This window comes from Pelmatolapia mariae, linkage group LG4 (assembly GCF_036321145.2).
Source record: "Pelmatolapia mariae isolate MD_Pm_ZW linkage group LG4, Pm_UMD_F_2, whole genome shotgun sequence".
In the NCBI taxonomy this organism is placed as follows: domain Eukaryota; kingdom Metazoa; phylum Chordata; class Actinopteri; order Cichliformes; family Cichlidae; genus Pelmatolapia; species Pelmatolapia mariae.
In genome coordinates, this window is record NC_086230.1 from 2,422,759 (window position 1) to 2,448,603 (window position 25,845).

General features: G+C 39.5%; 2 protein-coding genes across 2 annotated transcripts in view; both read left to right on the top strand.

Moving 5' to 3' along the window:
- The first annotated feature begins 503 nt into the window (after positions 1-503).
- On the top strand, positions 504-13,291 carry gps1 (G protein pathway suppressor 1). Its single transcript, XM_063471090.1, has 14 exons — positions 504-642; positions 4,477-4,569; positions 4,823-5,004; positions 5,337-5,501; positions 5,752-5,887; positions 6,426-6,503; positions 6,625-6,685; positions 6,814-6,899; positions 7,167-7,261; positions 7,360-7,465; positions 10,839-10,919; positions 11,669-11,806; positions 11,892-12,026; positions 12,762-13,291. Exons 1-14 carry the CDS (start codon positions 610-612, stop codon positions 12,834-12,836), a joined length of 1,464 nt encoding a protein of 487 aa, XP_063327160.1. The 5' UTR covers positions 504-609; the 3' UTR covers positions 12,837-13,291.
- An 8,643-nt stretch (positions 13,292-21,934) lies between these two features.
- Positions 21,935-25,845, top strand: part of LOC134625796 (TANK-binding kinase 1-binding protein 1-like) — a 41,526-nt gene continuing 37,615 nt past the window's right edge. The window contains exon 1 of the mRNA XM_063471091.1: positions 21,935-22,026. The gene's annotated coding sequence lies outside the window, so the exon portion shown is untranslated. The remainder of the gene's footprint in view (positions 22,027-25,845) is intronic.

Genomic DNA, 25,845 nt, shown 5'->3' on the forward strand with positions numbered 1-25,845 from the left:
CTTTTTTTTTTTCAGTTTCAATCCATTTTTTCAGCTTCAATCCATTTTTCAGTTTAATTAACTCGTAACATCCATTACAAAGTTGTTCAGTAAAGGTGGTTAGCTAATTGTCTGCTGGATGCAAATTATATGCAAATTACCGTCAAGACTCAGCAGAAGCCCCGCCTTTCGTCCCCTCCCACACTGGCCAAAACATAGACACATGATTGAAAACAGTCATTGATTAAACTGAAAAACAGATAGAAAAAAGCAACAAAAAAAAAAAACAATTGTGAAAGTAAAAAGAAAAAATAACTGCAAATGTAAGACAACAGAAATAAAACACAAATTTGTGTTTATTAAATGTCAGCCTTTCCTTTTTCAGTTTCATTTTTTTTCAATCTCAATATTATTCTATACCAATGTTTTCTTTTTCAGTTTCCTTGTTCTGATTTCATACAATAGCTCTTAATTAATTTGTTACAGTTGCAGTTCCCACCTCCCACCAGTAGTTGGAGATCCAACCCAGTCCGGCTTGGCTGCTGAACTGTCCGCCAGACATTTATGTCTTCATGCTACAATCCCACCTCCCCCTCAAAGACACCAATTCTTAAGTGAGACAAACATAAGATGCCTTTGCCCGTGCAAGTGTTTAACTTTCAGGTGAGTTTAAAATGCTGTTTAAAATGTTTTTTGTTTTTTTATGTAGCAAAGGCTGCTGGAAACTCTGCCACCTTAGCTAGCGTTTAGCAGGCTAGGTTAGCTTTGAATTTGTAGTTACGGTTGTCATGGTTAAAAATCACAATTACAGACCACTTACGCAGTAGTTGTTTATTGTGTTTAATAGGCATGTACTAGGCACCATAAGTGTGTAAAACACAATCCATTTATCTCTTTTACATGTTAAAGGAGTTACAGCGAAGGAACAGCTAATGTGTAAGACATCTAGAGGTAATTTCTGATTAGTGCAATGCCATATGCCGAAATGAGGAGTGGCCCTTAAAATGTCACGAAGCATCTTAAAATGCACATTCCCTGCAGCCATTCTACGTAAAACTGATATGAAGCTTTATGAAGTGGAGCAGAACTCAAGGATTACAATTGACTGAAGGCCTCGGTTAGCTAACAACATTTACAGGGCTGGTGTTAAAGCACCTAAATGATAAAACGACGCGTGACGCTCGCGGTTGGCTTTCAAAGTGAGCCACAGACATGGCAAGTTTCAGTCTTTGTATAACACAGCACTTGGAGTACACTGAAGAACCACTTGTGTTTATGGTCGTAGCCTTAAGCTAACGGAAGTATACCTAATATCCTGTTGTTGGCAGCTTGTCATGCTCGTTCGCTCCGGATAGCAGTTACTAGCACCATAAGTAGACAACACAATTATTACATATGTAAGAAGTATCCGTTGTCAAGAATAGCTTAATTTCAACGTCAATAAACTCCAGAATATACCCTCTTTCAGTGTGTCACTTTGCTAGCGCCAAGCTAATGGTAAATGCCTGTTGTTTACATCAGGAACCCGTCCATGCTAGGCATGATTTTTGTGTCTCGTTCTCTGCCAGGCCCATGTAAGCTTGTTTATGGCAATGGAAAAAACGACAAAACCACAAAACAAATCATTTGCTATTCATAACTCATAATGTTGAACTGGGTATTTCAGAATATTCAGTTAATAAGTCAGGATTTCTAGAAAATGGCACAATTGTAAGAAAATAGCTTAAAATTTTAATTTGGGTATCTCAAATTTTCGAGTTACTAAGTTGAGGTTTAGAGTTAGCTCTGTCAATCAGGAAGCTATATGAAGGTACATTATTTCTTTGCTTACCGGAAAGAGAAGGCATCAGCTGTCCAACAGCTGGACATGAATACATTGTTTCAATAGCTTTTATGCAGTTATCTTTGTGAGAAGGCATTCACAGCTGAAGCTCAATAATAAAAACCTTTTACTGAGCCATAGCCAAACCACTGATGTGCATTGACGTGTTGTAATGTTGTAATGCTCAAAGCTTGTAAAATCAAGTTAAGCTCAGCAAGTGTTTGAGTGGTCACTTGAGAAAGCGTCATGCCAAAAACAAAAGAAAACAGTTTACATTTGAGAAAAATAGTTGTTGGTGCTCACGAAGCAGGAGATGGATATACAACATCATCAGTGTTTTCGAGTGTCAAAAACTTAAGTGAGAAATACCATCAAGTAATTCAAAGTTGGCTACAAAGTTCAGAACAAGAATAGCAGAGGTGGTAGGAAGCCAAAGATTTAAAAGACTGCGGAAAGAAAATGATTGTCTAAGAATATCAGTGAATGATTTAGCCAAGTCCGGAATTGTAGTCTCAAAGAAAACAATCACTAGAACACTCCAAAGAAATGAACTTTAAGGTTGCAGACCAAGAAAAATGTCACTTCTACAGACGAAACATCTTCAAGCCAGATTGAATTATGCTCAACAAAGACTACGCATACTGGAAGCTAGGGGTTGTTGGGATACTAGGATTTTATACTTGATGCTGATATGCAGGAAAATACTTAATCCTCGGTACCATTTTGGTTACCACAGGGAAGATTTTGACCCCACCCTGCAACAATAAAAGTAATCGCAAACAAGTCAAAATCTTGACTTGTTAAATCTCATCTAATTTTCTCTGACTGGCCTGCACAAATTTTTGACTTTAATGTCACTGAAAATCTGCTGGAGGCACTTAAGAGAATTGCCATTGAACAATGGTCTGGGATTGCTTGGGAGGTGTGTTGAAAACAAATGACTGCAGGCTGTTATCCAGCAAAAAGGATTCACAATTAGATGTTAGCATCAGGGAGTTATAAAGTTTGGCCCTACTGTTTTCTGTGAATAATCATGTTTCTGTGTGCAAAGTCAAATACTCTAAGCAGCCAAAGTAAAACTAAGATGTTTGGAAACGTTGCCACGATGATCTTGCTCTGTTTAACAGCACTTAAGAAAAAAGAAAGAAACTCATAGGGAGACTAATAATTGTCCTGTTCTGTAATATAATTTGACAAGCATAAAATTGTAGTTTTGCAAATACAGTGTGTTTCCCAAAGAGTTACTAGCCAAAATTTGGCTTATTTTGGAATGCTGCTTAGACAACAGATATGGCTGGCATAAAAACTACCTACAGGAGATGAACATTGTGTGAAAGTCATGTCCTCAAGAAATGGGAATAAATCCAGCAAAGACCTGATACAGGATTTGAGAGATACAGCTGCTGCATTTCAGTGAGTGGTATTTGATTCGACCAAAGTTGTTATAATTATGAATGCAGAAAGTCAGATTTTCAACCATGCAAGACCTTTTTAGAAAACATAAGATTGGCGAAAAATGTAGCTGTAACTGAAAAATGTACACTTACAAACTGGACTGGTCATACAACATGCAACACCTGTATAAAAAAGGCCAAAGCAGACTGTATTTCCTCAGGAGGCTGATGTTCTACCTGTCGGTGGTTGCCTGTGTACTCTTCTATGCTGTGGTGTGCTGGTGGAGCAGCACAGCAAAGAGGGACTCATCCAGGCTGGACAAACTAATAAGGAAGGCTGGCTCTGTGGTTGGCATGAAGCTGGACACTCTGGTGACAGTGGCAGAGAAGAGGACACTAAAAACACTGCTAAACATTATGGACGGTGTTGGGCATCCTCTGCATGGTCATAAATAACCAAAGGAGTCTGCTCAGCGTCAGGTTGCTTCTCCCCATGTCTAGGACTTAAAAACTCCTTTTTCCCACACGCCATCAAACTGTTTACCTCCGCCTTGGGAGGAGGGGGCGGGAAAACAGGAGGACAAAGGAGGGTGGGGACAAATAAGCAGTAGTGTTTGCACAAATAAACACTAAATAACAACTAATCATTGTTCAATAGACTGACAATAGTCGAAATACTGTGCAATAGGTGTTTTGGCTGCTACATTGCTTATGTATATATATGTTTTATTTATGCTTATGTTTATATTCTTTTTTTCCCTTTAATTTTTATTCTAAATTTTTTTACTATTCAAATTTCTGTCAGTTTAATAATCCGAGTGATTAATAAAGTTCTATTTATCTATCTTACTGCCAATGCAGTAAAATCATACCTTAGTCATCCCACTGTGTTTTCCTGTCATGTAGGGGTTGTCCTCTCCAAAGCTCAACATTATTAAAGCAGTGTGGTATCATCTCGACAGAGAATGGAACAAAAGACGGCTGCCATCCAAGAAAAGCTTATGTTTCCATATGTTTCAAAACATCACTGCGCTTGTTTTCCATTTTCAACATAAAGGCATAAAAGCATTAAGAAACATATTGCGTATCCATTATAGGACATTGTTTCCTGTACAGTTACTCTGACATAGTAAACTACCAGTACGAGTTTAAGCACCAGTGAACTACTGATGAAAAGTCCTTTGAAGAGAGGGCTTCCTGATGTAAATTACGCATTATCTAGTCCCAAGATCAGGTCTGTTGTTGAACCTAACAAAACTATGTATCTGATCTATTTCTAAGGGGTCTGTGGAGCCCATGCAGATTGATGCAGATCCCCAGGAGGACCAGCAGAATGCTCCAGACACCAACTATATTGTGGAGAACCCCACACTGGTATTGTCTCACAAACTGTTACATATATCCCAATATCTCTTATTTTATTTGTAATGTTTCATGTGACGCAGATTCCTGCTGCTAATTGATTCTTGTTTCTGTTAACTGTTCTGGGTGTGAATGAACGAAAAGTTAGCTAAAATCCTTGTACATGCGGAGCTATATCATCCACTGATGAAAGTGTTACCTGACTGTTTAATCGGAGCAGTTCTGACATGTTTTTGAACAGATGTTTCACTCCTTGTCTGTGCAGGATCTGGAGCAGTATGCGACCAGTTATAGTGGATTAATGCGCATTGAGAGACTGCAGTTCATTGCTGAGCACTGCCCTCAGCTCCGAGTGGAGGCCCTGAAGATGGCGCTCACCTTTGTTCAGAGGACCTTCAATGTTGACACTTACGAAGAGATTCACCGCAAACTCACAGAGGCCACACGGTATTCTTTCTAGTCCTCTCCCAGCAATTGGGTGCTTCCTTTTGGACAGAGCTGCTTTTTTTAACAAGACATTCCCAAATCCTTAAATCCTTAAATCCTGCGTTGTAGCACAGGTTGGTGTAGCAAAGAACAGCATGATTCAAACAGTACAAACAAAGACTTAGGTGTTGTATATCACATGTGCTTCGTTATGAATAAGCAAAACAGCATTGCTGCATTTAAAATTAGGCTTGGAAAGTCTTAACTCCCAGCCTGCAAATTGTTCAATTTCCAGATTTGTAAATATTTCTGTGTGATTTTTTTTCTTTCTTTCTCCTGGGCTCCACCTATAGGGAAGTGCAGGGTGTGCCAGACACAGTTCCTGAAGGAGGGGTTGTTCCTCCTCCCCTGGACTCAGCTTGGGCTGAATCGACCAGAAAAAAGGCTCTGCTTAAACTGGAGAAACTAGATACTGATCTTAAGAACTACAAGGGCAACTCCATCAAAGAGAGCATCAGGTGTGGTTGCAGAAGCATTACTGTTAATCTAAAGTTTAAGCTTAAGACCAACTGAACATTGAATAAGATCAGTAATCCAGCTAAGAAGCAGAAGGAGAGGTGCTGTCTCAGTCTTTTTTGCTGGAACAATAATAAATATATACAAAACTAGTGAGGGTCAAAGTTTTTTGATGAGCAGATTGGTCATTTTCAGATAACATTGTTTTTGTGGATGTGTGCCGTCTCCTCACCTTCCATCCCTTCTCCCCAGGAGAGGCCATGATGACCTGGGGGACCATTATCTGGACTGTGGTGACCTCAGTAATGCTCTGAAGTGCTACTCTCGAGCCAGAGACTACTGCACCAGTGCTAAGCATGTCATTAACATGTGTCTGAATGTCATCAAGGTACAGCAGGAAGGAAGCACAGTGCTCTGCTGCTGCAGTCACTGTTTGCATTGACACAATTGTCCAGGGATTATTAGCCTTATCACAATTCTTATTACAATTGAGAGATGAAGTTTATATTGAACTTAGAAACCTGGTTCTGGCAAAACTCTGCACATCAGAAAAGTATATGAGTATTTGCCCAAGATGTTTCACTTTACTGAAATCTGTGTGCACGTCAGCACTTCCAGACTTTCTCCCAGCTATAGTACCCAGTACACAGACCTATATGTACTGGGAACTATATAACTTAGACTGAATTGTGCCAAGACACTTTCAATGTCACTGTAGTGTTCTACAGATAGCACTTCACAGCCAATTAACAGAATTCAAAAACCTGGAAAAGTTGTTACACACAACAGAATCTTTTGGGTTATTTTTGCTTGTTTGTTTGTTGTTTGTTTGTTTGTTTGTTTGTTTGTTTTTTACAGACACTTGAGTTGTCTGATTAAGCATGTGAGTAAACAAAGTCTTTGTGACGTAAATTGTGTGTCCACAGGTTAGTGTTTACCTCCAGAACTGGTCGCACGTGCTGAGCTACGTCAATAAGGCAGAGTCCACACCAGAAATTGCAGAGGTGAACACAGTTTACATCCTTCAGCATCTCTTTTATTCTATATATTGTGTCCAGCCTTTTATGAAGAGTAATAAAATATTTATAGTAAATTTCTTCTTTTTGCTCTCCTCCCCCCTAAAAGCAAAGAGGAGAGCGAGATAGTCAAAATCAAGCTGTCCTCACCAAATTAAAGTGTGCTGCAGGTGAGTGTGTATGTGTGATTTTGAAGAGGTTGCTTTCTGTTAACCAAGATTGGTCTTGTATTTATGAAGTTTGGAAAAATGTGACCTGATTTCCAGTATATTGTTCATCTTGCTTGTTGGTGCATCAGGATTGGCGGAGTTGGCCTCTCGAAAATACAAGCCAGCTGCCAAGTGCTTCCTGCAGGCTTCCTTTGACCACTGTGACTGTCCAGAGGTGAGCTCGTACATGAAAACTGAAGATGTAACATGCAACATTGCACTGGGTGTTGCACTAAAGCATTAGCATCTCAGATTTTAAAAAAAGGAATATCACCCACATGTCTTGTATCCTCTTTCATTTGTAACCATGTATTAGTAACTTACATGGTTACATGTACACCTCAACCAGTGTGTTTGGATCCTAAACATGTAGCACATAATATGAGCATCTATGCATGAGTCTAATTGCTGGGAGAAATATCATTATGTGTATTCCCTGCAGCTCCTGTCGCCCAGTAATGTAGCTGTGTATGGGGGCTTGTGTGCTTTGGCCACGTTTGACAGACAGGAGCTTCAGCGCAACGTCATCTCCAGCAGGTAGGCTGGTGTACAAATATTTCTTGGATAGAAATCAGTTCTAGTGGTGGACAGCAATCCATGCTAATACTTTGTATCTATGTTTTTTTTCTTCCTAGCTCCTTTAAGTTATTTCTAGAGTTGGAACCTCAAATTCGTGACATTATCTTCAAGTTCTACGAGTCTAAATATGCATCCTGTCTCAAGCTACTGGATGAAATGAAGGTTAGTGCATGAAAAGTTTTTAAACTAACAAAAAACTGGCCATTGTTTGGGTCCTGGGCCACATCTGGTCCTTTAGTTGTCCCTTACTGGCCCTTAAGAGGTCAGTGGGTTAGAATTCAAATGTATAAAGGTATACATCATGCAAGTTCTGGTAGCACAAATTACTGCGCTTAAGGATTGAACTTTGAGTCTCCATTACAAGACTAAACATACAGAGAAATACAAGAACTTCACTCACTAGGAATGGAAAGCTGAACCTTTGTTAGCAGGTAGTGTTGTTATGTCTGACACTGAAGCCCTGAGGCCTGTGTAGAGCCGAGGAAGCCTGTGTCATGACCCGTATCTTTCTTCAGAATATCACTTGACCAAAGATAAACGAGGCCCTGTTTGAGCTGATGAAAAGACATGGGAAGTACCTTTTTGTATGAACTGGATCTGAGGTGATTCTGAGGATCATAATGAGCTTGGAAGGAGATTGTAAGCACATTATGGAGCCACCAAAAAGGCGAAAAATATCAGCAGTTTGGGAGCATTTTGATATGCTATTGCTCAATAATAACAGAGATCTTCTCACAGATGGTTAGAGGTGTATGTGTGTATATTATACAGCACTTCATATAGCTATTCTACAACTGACACATCATTAGGTTTGCATATCCACTGGGCCACATCTATTATCACAGCAGGGCTGCTGTACATCAAATGACCAGCAGATGTCAGTACTTCCAAATAAGCAGTTGAATGGTGTGATCTGCCTGTAGGCAAATACCGTATTTTCACGACCATAAGACGCACTGGACTAAAAGGCGCAGTCACAGTTATGTGTGCCATTACTGTATTGAACACACACATAAGGCGCACTGGGTTATAGGGCGCATACAAGTACCGTATGCTCAGGTTTACTCCCGCTTAAAAATAAAGCGGGAGTAAACCTGAGTTTGGTACTCACATTTCTATTACCGGTAATCGTCGTCATCAACAACACACAAGCATACAAGCGTGCATATTTAAAAATAAAGCAGGAGCAAAACTGAGTTTGGTACTCACATTTTTATCATCAATCAAACCCATCGAAGTCCTCATCCTCTGTGTCTGAATTGAACAGCTGCGCTAAATCTCCATCAAACATTCCAGGTTCACTTTCACTTTCACTTTCTTCACTGTCAGAGTCACTTTCCGTGCCGTGCGGCTCCTCGGAAATGATGCCGGCTTTTGCGAAAGCTCGAACAACAGTGCCAGCAGACATGTTAGCCCAAGCATTTACAATCCATTCGCAAATTGTGGCGTAACTCGCCCGGCGCTGCCTTCCACTCTTGGTGAAACTGTGGTCTCCATCGGTTATCCATCACTCCCACGCCGCTCACAGCCTTACTTTGAACGGGCGGTTCACACCGATGTCCAGCGGTTGGAGTTCCTTTGTCAGGCCTCCCGGAATGACAGCAAGCTCACAGTTCATTTGTTTCACTAGTTTTAGTTTCATTTTACTAGCACAACAGTAAAAGAAGACTTTTCATACCCCGTTGTGCGTATCGCTACCGTGCTGGTCCCCTTCTTCTCCACAGTGTGACTCACCGGGATGTCGAAAGTGAGCGGCACCTCGTCCATGTTTGTGATGTGGCTGGGCTGGATGTTTTTGTCGCCGATGTGTTTGCTGCAGTAGGAGCGGAAGATGGCCAGCTTTTCATTATAATCCGCTGGAAGTTGCTGCGCTACCGTAGTCCTGGTCCGGATGGAAAAATGGCACCGTTTCATAAAACGAAAGCACCAAGACGGGCCTCCTTGGAAATGTTCAATTTTCATTTCTTCAGCTAGTGAAACTGCTTTTAGCCGAATGGTGACCGTCGAAACGCTTCTCCCGCTCGTTCTTTGCTCGATGATCCACCGCTCGAGTCTTTCTTCCAACTCGGGCCAACTCAGCTGTGTTTTCTTGACCTGCTGCAGCTCGTTTTTCAGCTTCCTCCACTTGCGAACCATCGATTCATTAATCTTAAATTCTCTCGCGGCTGCTCGATTTCCATGTTCCCCCGCGTAGCTGATGGCCTTCAGTTTAAACTGTGCTTCGTAAGCGTGTCTCTTTGCCATTTTCAGGGTTGTTAAAACAACGATGTTCTGCATATAACTCACATACCTGTTCTTTTATACAGGTATGTGCGATCGTATATACCGCTACAGTCAACGCCCACACTTCACCCTTTAGCGTTCTCATGGTGTTCTCTACTACGTCCTCATTACAACACACAGGGCGCACTGCACTATAGGGCGCGCCGTACTTTTTGAAGAATATCTAAGACTTTAAAGTGCGCCTTATGGTCGTGAAAATACAGTAACTGTCCAGAAAGGTTCAACAGACTGAAAGGGCTTCATCACACTATCACTACAAACACACAACACTAACTCATTCTCTGAATTTATCAAAGTGTGTTTGGAAGAATATGAGAATGGGCCCCTCTCCAAGATAGACTGAGGACAGTGCAGGAAATCTGGAGCTGCGGTTGAAAAACAAAGCAGACCCTAGTTCTGGACGAGAACTGTGATATTTATGCAACAGGCCAGTTACTCAGTTTTGTTAATGAACTTTAAAATGAACTTGGAGCTGAAAATAATTTGAGTTTTGCACTGTATAAAACAACAGGATGTGTTGTGTATATCAGTGCTAAAAATGAACCATGTTGTTGATGAGGAACTGTAGCTCATGAGGTGAAGCAGGTCGTCTAAACATGCTACTAATCCTGTAATCACTGGTTGCTTCTGTCTGCATACCAAATATCTTTGTACAGGATATTAACCCCCAAGTCGCTCTCCGATGCATCTATCGCACGGTGAATGTTAGAAAGCACTTGAGTGGGTGAATGAGGCATGTGTCATAAAGCGCTTTGAGTACTCAGGTAGGGTAGAAAACCGCTAAGAACCAGTCCATTTCAAATAGTTAACTTTATCAGGGTATAAGCACTGAGTCACAGACATGTAACGCATGGTGATGTAGGCTACTACACAGCTATCAGCTGGCTTTGCCTGTGCAAAGTACTAAAGGGTAGGAACCTAAGAACCAAAATTGAGTCTTCTGAAGAGAGAGGCGAGGATATTTCAGAGCTCTCAGATGCAGAATGGAAGGCTCAGACATTGTACCTGACTTTAATGCATTTGTTCAAGCCCAAAAAAAAAAGAGAAACATAAATTAATAGTGACCAGAACTGAGTTCAGCTTGTTGATGTGGCCTCCTCACTTTCTAATGTGGCCAGTAGAGAAAATGAACTGCCCACCCCTCAAGTAACACTACACATGCATCAAAGGAGAGTGTGTGCTCCCGTTGTCGCATAATGTGAGCGCGCACACACACAGAAAGTGCAGTATATGATTGTGCTGTTTCTTGCAGGATAACCTCCTGTTGGACATGTACCTGGCACCACATGTCAAGACACTGTACAGCCAGATCAGGAACAGAGCCCTGATTCAGGTGAGAGATACTGCATACACACTGACCGTGCATAGCATAATCAAGTTGCTGCTGATTCTTTGGGGGGGAAAACAAAACAGGGTGTATAAATAGTAGCCGTGGCAGGATGAAGCCCCCTCCATAAGATAGATCTGCCCCCTGCATTGGTGTAGTGCTGCCACCTTTATCCAATAGTAACACATTACATCCTACCATCACTGGCTTCAAAAAGACAAAGCAAAAACAAGGGAATATGTATATTTCAGACAACAAATAGTCACATAAAATATTAGGTATTTGAAAGTTTTACTAGTTTCACTTGTCTGTCATAATGACTGTTAATGGATTTACGCAGTTTTTGAATATCTGAGTACTGGATGAATATTAGGGGGAATCTGTTTCATCTGCAGTTATTGTGACTTGATGGTGGCAGTGTTGTCTCACAGTTTGATTGCCTAAATCCAGTCAGCAGTACTGTACTATGCTGTGTGTGTTTGGCTTGTGGTAACACGATGGCACTGCAGCTGCTGACAGGTTTAGTGAAGTGTTGTGATCTGTAAATGAAGATGATAGTGTTGGTTACAAGGAAGCATCTCATATACATGTAATACTGTTCAACATGCACAGGCATTTCTGAGAAAGATGATTGACCAAACTAATGTAAATCACTATAAATCTTTGTACTTTGTACTAACTTTTTCAAATGTCATCTTTTTGAGCACTGATATTTTTCTTGTGTGTGGGTTTTCTGTTTTTTTTCCTCCTCCCAGTATTTCAGCCCCTACGTGTCAGCAGACATGACCAAGATGGCTCAGGCGTTCAACACAACAGTAACAGCTCTGGAGGACGAGCTCACCCAGCTCATACTGGAGGGTCTCATTAATGCACGTATCGACTCCCACAGCAAGGTGAAAACACTGCACACATCAAACTGTTGCCACAGGTACTTTGTTGTTTGAACCCTGACAAACTGGGGCTCTGACCTGCTCGTAGATTCTCTATGCGAGGGACGTCGACCAAAGGAGCACCACATTTGAGAAGTCTCTTCATATGGGCAAAGAGTTCCAGAGACGAGCCAAAGCCATGATTCTCCGAGCTGCTGTGCTGCGCAACCAGATTCACGTCAAGGTAGAGACATTTTCTTCTCTTCACATTGTAATGAATAACTTTTCTTTTCTTTTTCAGCTGTTCATAATGTTCTTTGTGTAGAGATAGAGGTTATTATCAAGTCTGACTACAGTAAATTTCGTGTGATTTGGTGATTGAGCTTCTTTTTAATGGCATATCTAAAATGTATTTGATGGTAAATTAATGAACGATACAGATTACAGTATTAATATTAACAGAGGGGGGTTTCTAAAATTGGATTGGGTGACTCAGGAGGAGAAACCAGTTCTCTACTGGCATGATACATATTGCGGGTGGAGTGCTACTGACTTAAACTAAGGATAGAGGTGGTTGGTGAAGGAATACTTAATCCCACTGACACGCCTTCCACAATGGAATCACTGAGGTAGTTAAACAACTCCTTAATGGCAGGGAACCTGGGGCGGATGGGACTTGCTCTGAGTTCGTTAAGGCCCTTGGAGTATCCTTTTAGGGGGTGCTTCAGGAGTACGGGGTATCTGGCTCATTGCCACCAGCCATTCGGTTCCTCGACAACATTTGCAAGAACTTGGTCAACATTGCTGGCAGTAACTAAGCCTAGCTCCTGATGGTTGTTGGACTCGGGGGTTTTAATATTCTGTTAAAATTTTATAGTCTTCTTTCTTTTTTGAACCTCATCTGTTATTCAAGGTTACAGAGTTTATAGCTATGCTGTTGAACAAGAGTAGTGCCTTACTTGTTTCCTCCTCTTCTCAGTCTCCACCCAGAGAAGGCAGCCAGGGTGAACTCACACCAGCCAACAGTCAGACCAGGATGAGCACCAACATGTGAGGAAGAAGTGAACAGCTGTAGCGCAAAGGGGAAGGTTCACTGTTCTGCAACACACACCACCCCACCCACCGTCTGTGAGCTGAACGCAGAAACGAGATGCAAAATAAAGACAGATATTCTGAAACCATTTCTCTTCTTCTGTCAGGTGACAGGGAGCAAACTTTTTGTTTGTCTGACATGGAGATTCAGACGGAATGAAAATGTGTTTTGAATGAAAGCTCAGCACTTAGGCTGTAAGTTACTGGTAGGAGATGCACTTTGCTCTGCTTACACTTTGAGACCTCATTAATAGAAAGTTTTAAAAATAAAAAAACACCTATCCAAACCCATCCAATCTCTGTTTATTTGTGCCCCTTTCTGTTTTTGTCAAAGAATTATCCAACCAACAGCTGGAGCTAGTATCTGTTTTCCACCAGTACTGTGCTGGTGAGGACACAGTTGTCTTTTGGGCCTTTTTTGGGGTGGGGTGGGGTGGGGGTGGGGGTGGGGGGGTGTAAACCTGGTACATGGGAATATATTTATGTTGGTTTTTACTGCTATTTCAATGACAGTATATGAGCTCTGAATTAGCTTGAGACAGTTTGCTGAAACAAAGTGAAAAAATAAAACAAAAATACAACTTTGGTTCCTGTTTTTTCTAATATGCACACCAGTTTTATCTGAATTTAGTCAGAATTGTGTCTCTTAAGAACTAATTGCCATATGTCCTTGGGCTTCAGTGACAGATGGAGCTGGCGATAGTGTACATAGCAATGAAAATGTATGCTATGTTTTCTAATAGTACTGCCTAAGTGAAACCAAATTGGTCCTAGCACAGAACCCTGTGAAGCTCCACAATTAGTTTTGTGTGTGAAGAGGACTCTGTTTACATGAACAAATTATATTCTGTTAGGTATGGTTCAAATGACTGCAGTGCTGTACCTTTACCTCCCATGGCATGCTCTGATCTCTGTAATAAAATAATACTGTCAACAGTATTCAGTGTTGTACTGAGGTCTACAGGACGAGCACTGTCAGAGGCAACATGAAGATCTTCTGTAACTTTCACTAATGACGTTTCTGTTCTGTGATGAGTTCTGAAACCTGACTGAAACTCTTTGAATAAACCATTCCTCTGCAGATGATCAGTTAGCTGTTTTACCACTACTCTTTCAAGAATTAGAGATAGAAGGAAGGTTAGAGATTGGCCTACAGTTAGCTAAGACTAAGGTTATAGCCATGGTCTTTTAAGCAACGGTCTAAATACTGCCACCTTAAATACCTGTAGCATGCAGCCCATTAATAAGAAATAGACTGCAGTGAAGCCCCACCAACCCTGACTTCACAATCCAAGTTAATGTAAACATTAGTGAAATTTGTAACACAGGTCTGCAAAAAACATTTTTCAGCTGCATGGGATAGTTTTTGTAAATTCTGTGGTTTTTTTTGAGTGCTGAATCCAAAAAAGATCTCCATTTCCCTCCATCACGTACACTTTTTTTTCTTTTTTTGCAAAACATGAGTTTACATTAAAAAAAGCACAACAGCAATGAAGCAAGTCAATATTTTATTACAATTAACTATGCATAATTTTTCTGAGATTCCTTACCTTTCACTATGAGCAAAATAAACCTGTTGGCACATGATCATCTGAGCTCCTCACAGCACCAAACCCAACGTGTGCAAATCTACTGTTTACAGGTTGGGGAAACCTGCAGTCAGCTGAGACTGTAGAAGTCACTTGGATGAGTGACGAAAACGCTGCATCCAGATGAACCAACCTTTTGGGATTTACTTACCTACATGATTAAGCATGCATCCACACACAGAACACAGGGCACACATCAGGAATACCTGTTCAGTCAATCAAATTAATTAATCAACTTGATGCTTCGTTCAGTGCGTGGCTCTGTAGCCCACAGATGTGCTAAATGATATAAATGCAAGCGTTTCACCCACATTTGCGACAACACTCCTAATACAGCAGCAGCAGTGATGATGACTCTGGCACAATTAAATGCACTCGGAGTCTGTTTACACACTGCGAAGAGCAAAGAGGCAGCCAATAAAAATGTACATGGGCCATTAAACTACTAGCCACAGACCTGAGGGTTGTTAGGTTGGACACCGAATTATTAATATTAATTAATGTCTGCTCCATCATAACATTTGTTTTCAGTAGCACTAAAACTCGGCCCCTATTAACACCACAAAGCCTTCGAGGGAGACAGAGGAAAGAGCATTTTATTATGCTATAGATTTCATATATATCTTATTTTATTTAACTTTGACTGTACTTGAGATTATTTATATATTTTTTGCATTTCAGAAATTATTCAAAAAAGAAATTTCAATATGGCATGTAGGGTTTAGTTGGGTTTTTTTGACTGCATGTTTAACTGAATGTTGTATGCAGTTAAACAGTTTTTTTTTCCTTTTTTGAATATTTATTATTTCTCATTAATAAGACAAAATTATTTATATTATTTCTTATTCAATGAATCGTTTGATTACTCAGTTACTAAAATAATCGATAGCTGCAGCTCTACTGTTAAATATTGAATCAGTAAATTTACATTTCAAAATGTAACACTTTGATTAGCGGGCACTGATTCTTATAATAAAAGCACAGCTGCTTAAGACTGAATTTCTTTTGTGTTTGAACTTTAATCGATGAGTTCTGTGAATCATTTATGATTCACTGAACCCGTTTGTCGTTTTTGGGTGCCATAACTGCAAATGACCTCTGGTATGATCTGTCTTTGAGGCTTTGAAGAAGCCTCAAATGCTTCATATGGCTTCATCCACTCATCTCTACATGCATGGGTCACCAGGCAAGTTTTAACAGGTATGCTTGAATCTATAAGACATTTTTATGGTTTTAATTTAGATTTTATTTTATTTTATTTTTTTTTATCTATGAATTGAAATGTTTTCATTTTCAATAATTGGGTCCTTTCATTTGAAATCATCAATTTCTTTGATTATTTTCTATTAAACCTGCCCCAATTTGTAAAATAAATAATGTTTCATTGGTTTAAACATGTATAATGTTTAAATCAATGAAACATGCTAACCAAAGCTGAAATTTCAGCTTTGGTTAGCAAATATTTTCTAGATCTATATTTACAAAAAACCACAGTTGACCCACTTTCAGGGCATTTTCTTTCTGCACACATCGTGCCCCACACATCTATTCTAGTTAAAATTATTTTGTTCAATAGATTTGCTCCTTAATGTAGTTTAACCTGAATTATCAGACTCTTCCAGGGCACTAGGTCTCAGAATGGTAGGCAGAACAGGCCTTAAAGGGGAAAACTAGCACATACAGCAGGTAAAATAAATATCGAAAACATCAGTAACTTTCTAAGTAAATATATTTATATAAGTGCTACTGACGTGAAATTCTCACCAGACGTCATCCAATCCACACATGCAAAGAAATCCAACCATAGATGTCCATGTGTGTGTAATAATCAGAAATGATACAGGGAAAAAGTATTGAACACACTTACTGAAATATATTTACTACTTTGTACAAATACTTTACTTTGTACTTTGTATAAAAGCCTTTGTTGGTGATGACAGCTTCGAGATGCCTCCTGTATGGATAAACTAGTTGCATGTATTACTCACATGAGATTTTGTCCCATTTTTCCACACAAACAATATTCAAATCCTGAAGATTCCCTTCTTTAAATTCAAAGCTTTAGTTCTTTCCACAACATTTCACTTGCATTTAGGTCACGTGATTGGCTGGGCCAGTTTGAACATTGTCTTCATCATCAGAACACTTTTTTAATCCCTGAGAAAATTATGTGCTCAATGTTGCTCTAAGGTAGTAAGAACAGTAACTAACTAAAACAAATGAAATAATGGAACACATTACAAAGTTACAAAATATAATGAAATAGCTCTAATAGCTACAAATAGCTCCAGTTATAAATATCCCAGTAGTACACAACTTTGAGGTGGCCCTCTGTATGTGCTGTCCTCGCCCTGAGTTTTCTAGTTTTCACCAGCTAGACAACAAGATAACTATGCTCCACTAAACAGACTTATTTTCCTTTTTCGTGCTGATTTATTGAAGAATGTCCTCGACTGTTGCCTTCTCTTTGACCATCGTAAAACTGAAAGCATACAAAATATTGTATTACCTAACTAACATTGCAAACAAGCTTGTTACAAAATTTCTGGTAGCTGAAAAGATAAAACGTTCATAACTCCCTTAAATGTACAAATCATCATACCATTTTTAAAGAAAACAAAGAGACCCAGACTCTGGAACAGTCTTCCTCTTAATCTTAGATCTGCAAAAACACGTGAACTTTTTAAATCGTTACTAAAGACACATTTTGATGGTCTGGCTTTTAACATACATTGACCTAAACCTTAGTTGTTGTTTTAGTTGTTTTATTGACTTATTTTTGTTTTTCTATATTTTACTGCATCATTGTTTTGCATTTTATTTATTTTAATGGGATTTTACATTGTTAAGCACTTTGTGCAGCATGGACTGTTTGGAAATGTGCTCTGTAAATAAACTTGACCTTGACCTTATCGTCACTCATACTTATGGACAAATCTCGACCAAAGCAACAATATTTTAAGGTCCATATCAGCTTAAAACAGTAATACAAGATGGCATTATGTTCAGCCATCTTGGATTTTCCGCTTCCTTTATTTGTCTTTTTCCAAAGTAATCAAAACAATATTACAAAGCAGCCACCAGAGGGAACTCTGGCAGTTTATAAAACTGTATAGTCCAGTGTAATTTATAAAAGGCAGAACACTGTACTTTGTTATTTTCTCGGTAGAAGATGTGCAGATAGTAAGGGTGTGCAACTACCACACAGTGGAGTACGCGACTCTCAACCTGCTGCCCATGCATTGCACCATCATAGCCACCATCAGCCTCGCCACTCATAGCTCTGTGACACTGTTGCCTCACAGCAAAACATTCCTCAGTTCAAATCCACCATAAGGCCCCATGTTTGTGTGGGTTCTCTCCAGGTTCTCTGGCCTCCTCCCACGTTCCAAAGACATGCAGTTAGTGGAATTAATTGGTGATTTTAAATTACCCATAAGTGTGACTGTGAGTGCAAATGGTTGTCTGTCTCTCTGTGTTAGCCCTGCGATACACTGGCGACCTGTCCAGATTGTTGGATCAATTCAATTAAATTCAGTTTGACTTAACTGCAGTAAATAAGTTGATCCATCATTAACTAATTAAGTTTGTCCAATTCAAGTACATTAAGTTCAAATAACAGAACTGCATAATGCTAAAATAAAGCAATTTATTTTTAACCAATAAAAATCCTTTTCATTATTTCTTTTATGCTCATTTAAATTTTTCAGCGTAGTACCTTATAAATCCCTCCCTGCTAGCTTACTTGTAGTTTGTAGGATATTTAAAAGTAGAATGGGAGGCAGAACCTTCAGAAGCTTTAAGGCCCCTCTTCTGTGGAAACATCTCCCAGTTTGGCTTTGGGAGACACACTGAAAAAAAGGGATTGGCCATCTCTTGGATTTATGTAAGCATCTTGCGTGTATTCAACACAATTGCCTCATGCTTTAAAGTTAAGTGTAACTGTATGTAGAAACTACATGATATGCAGAGAGGGTATATTAAATTGTTCATATCATGTTTGAGGGAATTAAGTCAATAATATACCAATGTTAAATCTCGTGACACTGCACGTGATTTCATTTTGCGAGCTTTGGATCGTGGTTTGAAGAAGGCATCCATCTCAGTTAAGTCGAGTTTTGTCGGTATACCGAAAAAAGGAAATTGAATGGTTGTTACGTTTACAAAAGTCTAACTTGTAATTTGTAAAGTGTAACAAAATAATTTCATGTTTCTATGGTGAACGTAATTAAATCATGTAGTATCTGTATGAAATTCAACAACTTAATTTGTTCTTGTTGAGATGACATGAAATATTCTAGTAAGAGTGGTTAGTTGCTGGACACATGAAACTCACAAGATCACATGAGATTTCAAACTGCAGGTAAATCACTGGAGTTATAAGAGGCAGACAACTACACACACCACGTGTATGCTATTTATTGTGGTCCTGGGTTCAAATGTTAACCAGACTCTGGACATTATGTAATATGTCCAAAAGTTGATTCTGTTCATCTGGACGTACACTGAAAAAAAGGCCATGTTGGATTTACTTGATTCAATAGTGGACATTGGTTGCACACAAATGTTTTGCTTTGGCAGAAACTTAAACAACTGAGTTAAATCAACACAACTTTTTCATATTCAATAAACCTGTGCATTTTGTGTTCATAAAACGTGATTGAAACATGTTTAGATGTTGAGCTCTTGGAATATTTTAATCCTTCACAATTTTGTCATTTTATTTCACCACCATTCAATAACTTTTACCCCAATACTACTTGGACACTTAAATACTACATGTTGTCTTCATATTACATAATGTTCAACAAAGTCTAGAGTCTGGTTAACATAAAAATTGAATGGATCTACAACAACTACCATCCTCCTATCTTTATCCTGGTTGCAGGGAAATAACCCTGAAGTGATAGGTTGCAAGGCAGGGTACACCCTGGACAGCTCACAAGTCTATCACAAACAACCATTTGCACTTACATTGACAGGTAATTTAGAATCACCAATTAACCTAACTCCAACAACTACATGACTTTTAACTGTGGGAAGAAACCAGAATACCCAGAGAGAAACCAGTGCAAACTAGCCAGATTGTGGATTTGAACCCAGGAGCTTCTTACTGTGAAGCAACAGCACTAACCACCATGCCAACAATCCAGACTTAACAAAAGTAGGAAAGCTATGATTTCAAGGCTTGATGCAGAATTTTTTGTACGTTTTTGTCCTTGACAGGTTAAACCACAATAAATAGCAATAGCATACACGTGGTGTGTGTGTAGTTATCTGCCTCTTATAACTCCAGTGATTTTCCTACAGTTTGACATCTCGTGCGATCTTGTGAATTTTATGAGTTCAGCAACTAACCACTCTTACTAGATTGTATCATGTCATCTCAACAAGGACAAATTAAGTTGTTGAATTTCGTACAGATCCTTCATGATTTACTTACGTTCAAGATAGAAACATGAAATTATTGTGTTTAAATTACAAGTTAGACTTTTTTAATGTAACAACCACCCAATTTACTTTTTTCGGTATACCAAAAAAAGCAGAGGCGGCTACTCGATTTGACTGAGATGGATGCCTTCCTGAAACCACGATCCAAAGCGTACAAGACTGAAAGTTATTGACTTACTTCACTCGAACATGATATGAACAATTTAATCTAGCCTCTCTGCATATCATGTAATTTCTACACTATATAGTTACACTTAATTTTAAAGCATGAGGCACTTGTGTTAAATACACGCAAGATGCTTACGTAAATCCAAGAGCTGGCCAATCCCTTTTTTTCAGTGTAGCATTTTGTGGGAGAAACGTTTTGTCACTCATCCAAGTGACTTCTTCAGGCACTTGGATGATAAGATTGTGGAAACCTGCAGTCAGCTGAGACTGAAGAAGTCACCTGGATGAGTGACGAAACGTTTCTCCCACAAAATGCTACGTCCAGATGAACAGAATCAACTTTTGGAGATTTACTTACCTGGATGATTGAGCATGCATCAAGACATTATGTAATATGAAGACAACATGTAGTATTTAAGTGACCAAGTAGTACTGGGGTAAAAGTTATTGAATAGTGTTGGAATAAAATGACAAAATTGTGAAGGATTAAAATATTCCAAGAGCTCAACTTACTTCATCTAAACATTTTTCAATCACGTTTCATCAACACAAAATGCACAGGTTATTGAATATGAATAAGTTGTGTTGATTTAACTAAGTTGTTTAAGTTTCCGCCAAAGCAAAACAATTGTGTGCAACCAATGTCCACTATTGAATTAAGTAAATCCAACATGTTCTTTTTTTCAGTGCAGGGGCCCTCTCTAGTTTTAAGATTAGGCTTAAAACATTGCTTTTTGATAAAGCATATATAGTAAGAACTGGATCAGGTGACCCTGAATCCTCCCTTAATTACACTGCTGTTGGCCTAGGCTGTGGCTTCCCTTTGATGCACTTAATATTTCTTCTTTACTCATCTTTTTTCACTATGTGTTTATACACCTCTCTGAATTTAATCTTTAGTTATTATTAATCTCTGTCTGTCTTTCACAGTGTGTCTTTTATCTAGTCTTCCTCCCATCACCTCCACCTGGTCGCAGCAGATAGCTGCCCCTCCCTGAATGTGGTGCTGGCGGAGATTTCTTCCTGTAAAAAGTTTTCCTTCCTACTGTTGTCAAATGCTTGCTCAAAGGACTCCTTTGACTGTTAGGCTTGTATCCTTATTATTGAAGGGTCTTTACCTTACAATATTAGGCACCTTGAGATGACTGTTGTTTTGATTTGGCATTTTATAAATAAAATTGAAAATTAAACATCATCAGGGAAGGAATGAAAGGGGGGAGGGTAGATTGTTTTTTGTCTGAATACAATGGGATGGTTAGCACTGTTGCCTCCAGGTCCTGACTTCAATTCCAGCGTCAGGGAAAGGATGGAGTTTGCACGCGCTCCTCGTGTCTATGTGGGGTCTTTCTGGGTACTCGGCTTCCTCCCACAGTCACCATATGTGCAGTTAGTGGGGTTAGATAAATGGTCATTCTAAAGTGGCTGCACCATAGGTGTGAGTGAATGGTTGTCTGTCTCTCTGTGTTTGCCTGCCTCTCGTCCTCTGCCATCTGGGACAGGCTTGCTAAGTTGTGTAGGAGGAAGAAGGTGGATGAATGGATATTGTGTTGTGTGTAGATGAAGATCAGATCACACAGATTATTGCATGTCCAAAATGATTTTGTTAACCCGTGTATATGCAATCCATCCATCCATCCATCCTTCTCCTTCCCCATACCCAATTCAGGGTTTTCGTGAGGCTGGTCATAGAATGTGAGACAGACTACACCTTGGGCAAAAGTGTTTCTTTATGAATAACTCCCCTTTAGACAGTTTAGTAAAAAAGTTTTGCGAGCTGGTTTTCCTCAGTATTCATCTTTTCGCTTACCCTCCCCATGTTGTTAAAAGGGGGAGGGGGAAGTACACTCAACCCCGCGCACATACACTGCTGATGTCAGACTCCAGTCATGTCGACCCTCCTCAGGATCAACGATACCATCATGTTCATGGCGTTTCTTCAGAGCCGTGAGTAAAAGTAGCTTTAGAGCCGCATGTGTCCTCTCTTCTCTCTAATTTCCGACATTGTGCGTGTTGCTGCAATCTGCTGTATCTGCTGTCCTGTTATGTTACCGGCTAAAACATGTCTGCATTTCGAAACGGGTCAAGATGACATGCTTTAGTGGCGCAACGGAGGATGCTCTCGGGGAAAAGCATCAGCAACACCGTTGTAGCGATTTTTTTTTTTTTTAAACACACATTAATTTATTGTTACATCACAGAAAGATTATTTTCTTTTTTCAATAGCGCTTTGTATAGATTGCAATATCCCCCTGCAATATAAGCATGGATAGAGAAAGATAATGACATACACTTGACACAGTGAGGCTGTGTGCTTTTGCGTGTGTGACTATTTGCAGTTATGACTAAAGGAACAATGGAGATGCGAGGCTTTATCAATCGCATTGGACGTGTTGCCTTCATGTGCTGTCGGGTTTTGGACACTTTGTCAATACCTTAGCTAATTTCCTCTTAGAGTGTAAGGGGGGGGCAGCCCCTTTTCGGCATTCATTCTCCAGTGAATACATCAGAGAGCAACTTGGTGTTCAGTGTGTTGAATGAGGATACTTAGACATGCAGACTGGAGCAGTGAGGATGGACCACTAACCTTCTTATTAGAAGATCACCTGTGCTACAGCCAAAATAGTGTAATACTGTTCTTCCCCAAAACTAATGATCCACTGCATATGAGCACTGTAATAGCTTACTGAATAGAATACATTTAAGCTTAAATTAATATAAAATTTCAGAAAAAGATTAAATGTGCTCTCACTGACGGCCAGCATTGAGTGTGCATCTATTACTGAATGTATAAAATTACTGGACTAAAATCATTAATCACATTATAGCTAATAATCAAACTGTTTTGTTGTGACACTTGCATGATCAGTTCTTGAATTGTCTGCATAATGATGCATAGCAAAACATTACTTAAATGTGCCTTTTCTGTGCACACTTGGATGGCCATGCTTTAAAAAAGAGAATGGTCTAAAATAGAGACCTAGTTATATGAGCAGTGCTTACATAACCTAGAGATGGTTATGTGAGAAAATCCCAGTAGATCAGCAGTTTCTGAAATACTCACTAATGCCAGACTAGCCCGTTTTTCACCAATGACCATGCCACATGCAATTTCACTTAAATCACCTTTTTTTTCCCTGTTCTGATACTAAGGCTGGACTTTAGTCATTATGATCACATCTACATGCCTAATTTGCAATAAGCAGTTCAACAGGTATACCTAATACATTGTCTGGTGAGTGCATACAGTGGGTAAAATAATTATTGAACACGTCACCAATTTTTTTAAGAAAATATATTTCTAAAAGTGCTACTGGCACGAAATTCTCACCAAATGTCTCAACCCATCAAATCCACACATGCAAATAAATCAAACCATAGAAGTACATAATTAAATTATGTGTACTAATGATGCAGAAATGACACAGGGAAACGTTTTCAGGATTCAGGTCAGGTGATTGGCTGGGCTAGTCTAGGAGGTTTACGTTCTTTCTCTATAAGCAAATGAGCGTTTCCTTGGCTGTGTGTTTGGGATTGTTGTTTTGCTGACACGTCCCTCGTTTCACCTTCATCATCCTGGTAGGTGGCAGTGGATTTTTTATCAAAAATGTCTCAGTACGTCTTTCCATTCATCTTTCCTTAAATTTTATGACGCCTCCCAATGCTGAATGCCAAAAAACAGCCACATACCATGCTGTTCCTACCTCCAAACTTCACTGTTGATATGGTGTTTTTGGGGCGATATGCAGTCCGTTTTTACCTCCAAACGTAGTGCGTATTATGGTATCCAAATACTTTAGTTTTGGTCTTAATTAATCAGGCTATATCCTGGCAGTATTTCACAGGCTTGTCTAAATGTTGGTCAGCAAACTGTAAACGCGGTGTGGTGAGCGTCCATACATGGTTGAGCGCATTACTTATTGCTTTCTTTCAACCAATTCTACCTGCTGATTTCAGGTCTTTCTGTAGCTCTCCGCAACTGGTCCTTGGCTCTTGGACAACTCTTCTGATAATTCTTTTCACTGCCTTCCTGAAATCTTGCGGGGATCACCTGGTCGTGGCCTGCTTATGGTAAAATGATGTTCTTACCAGTTCTGGATTATGGCTCCAACAGTGCTCACTGGCACATTCAGTAGTTTAGGAATTCTTCTGTGACAAATCCCATCAAGATGTTTTGCAACAATAAGGTTGCAATGGTCTTGAGAGAGCTCATTGGTTTTTACCCATCATGAGATGTTTCTTGATAATGAGACACATTTTTTAAAATAGGTCAGTTGGGACTGAATCAGCTGACATTAATTCCTGTTTTATTTTGACAGTCTCTGTGTACTGTGTGTTCAATTTTGCTTTCCCTGTCCTGTTAGTTCATCGTTTAATTATCCTGTGTGTATTTTAGTCTCCCCCTGCTTGTTGTTGCGTCATCCCTGTTTGCTGTGTGGTTCCCTGTACCCTGTACTTTCCATGTTTTCTAGTTCCCAGTTCCTAATTTCTCCCTCATTAGAGTTTTTTAGTGATGTTCCGTTTGAAGCTGAGGCTCCGGCGCAAAAATCCAAAAACAACACAGTGCTTCTGAAGCAGTGTCGAGGCTTGGTTCGGCTAACCCGAGTCACATGATCAGTGACGTGTGAAGCTTCATTTGGTACGTCACTGCTTCAGTACCTGTTTCCATGGTTTATAATGAAGGGAATCATTGGCAGGATTTGTTGTTGTGATTTTGTGTGAGAGAGCGAAGTGTGTGACATATTGAGAGACATGGAGCCAGCGAAGAAGAGAGGACATTCTGCCTATTCCTAAAGAAAAAATAAATAGAACAGTCTTATGTGTTGTTTTTATTTTATTAGTTTTTAAAAAATTCTACCCCAAGGTAAAAAAGTACCCAAAATACATTATACATATAAGTTATAATATATTATATACAAGTGTAGCTGCGCATTGGTTAATTACATAACCATGTAGAAATGGGGACCTTACAGCACAAGCATACTCCCAACCTATTATAAGAGCGTGTTGTATATTATTATAAAGAATGTTTTGCCTTCAAATGTCAAGAAGTCAAACAAAAGGAGACCATAACACAGCACGTTTAAGCAAAAGTTTATTTCTCAAAAGTATTTGTTAATCAAATAATCATTCCCCCCCCCCCATAAATACGTACATAAATTCATACATACATACATAAAAACATGTTCAAAGCACCTCAGTCACATGATATTAAACAGAAACTGTCAACTCAGCTCTGTAGGAAGCAGTTCATTTCAAGCTGTTGATTCAAGCTGCTCTTCATACTTTTGGCCACAAGATGGCACAAAAGAAGACTGTTGAAAAGCTTCGAGTAATGAAACCTTTTTCAATACAAGCTTCAATGTTTCAGAAAGCTTAATTTGGCCATCATAGCTGCCACCTTAAAACTAATTCCCTTGTCTTCGAGTCCTGTGTTTGGGTTCTGCCTTGCCTGTCACACAGCCACATATGACATTCAATCTGTACAGGGATTACAAATACAGAGTACAATACAGACAGTTTTACTAGTTCTCCTACTTTAAATGCTACTTAAACCTTTACAAGCCAACCAATAACAGAGGAATATAACGACACAGACGGCATAACATTATGACCACTTGCCTTATATTCTGTTGGTCCCCCTTTTACTGCCAAAAGAAACATGGGGAGTCATGGACTATGCTAGACGCTTGAAGATGTACTGTAGTATCTGACAACAAGATGTTAGCAAAGAGTCTTTGAGTTCTGTAAGTTGTGAGGTAGGAC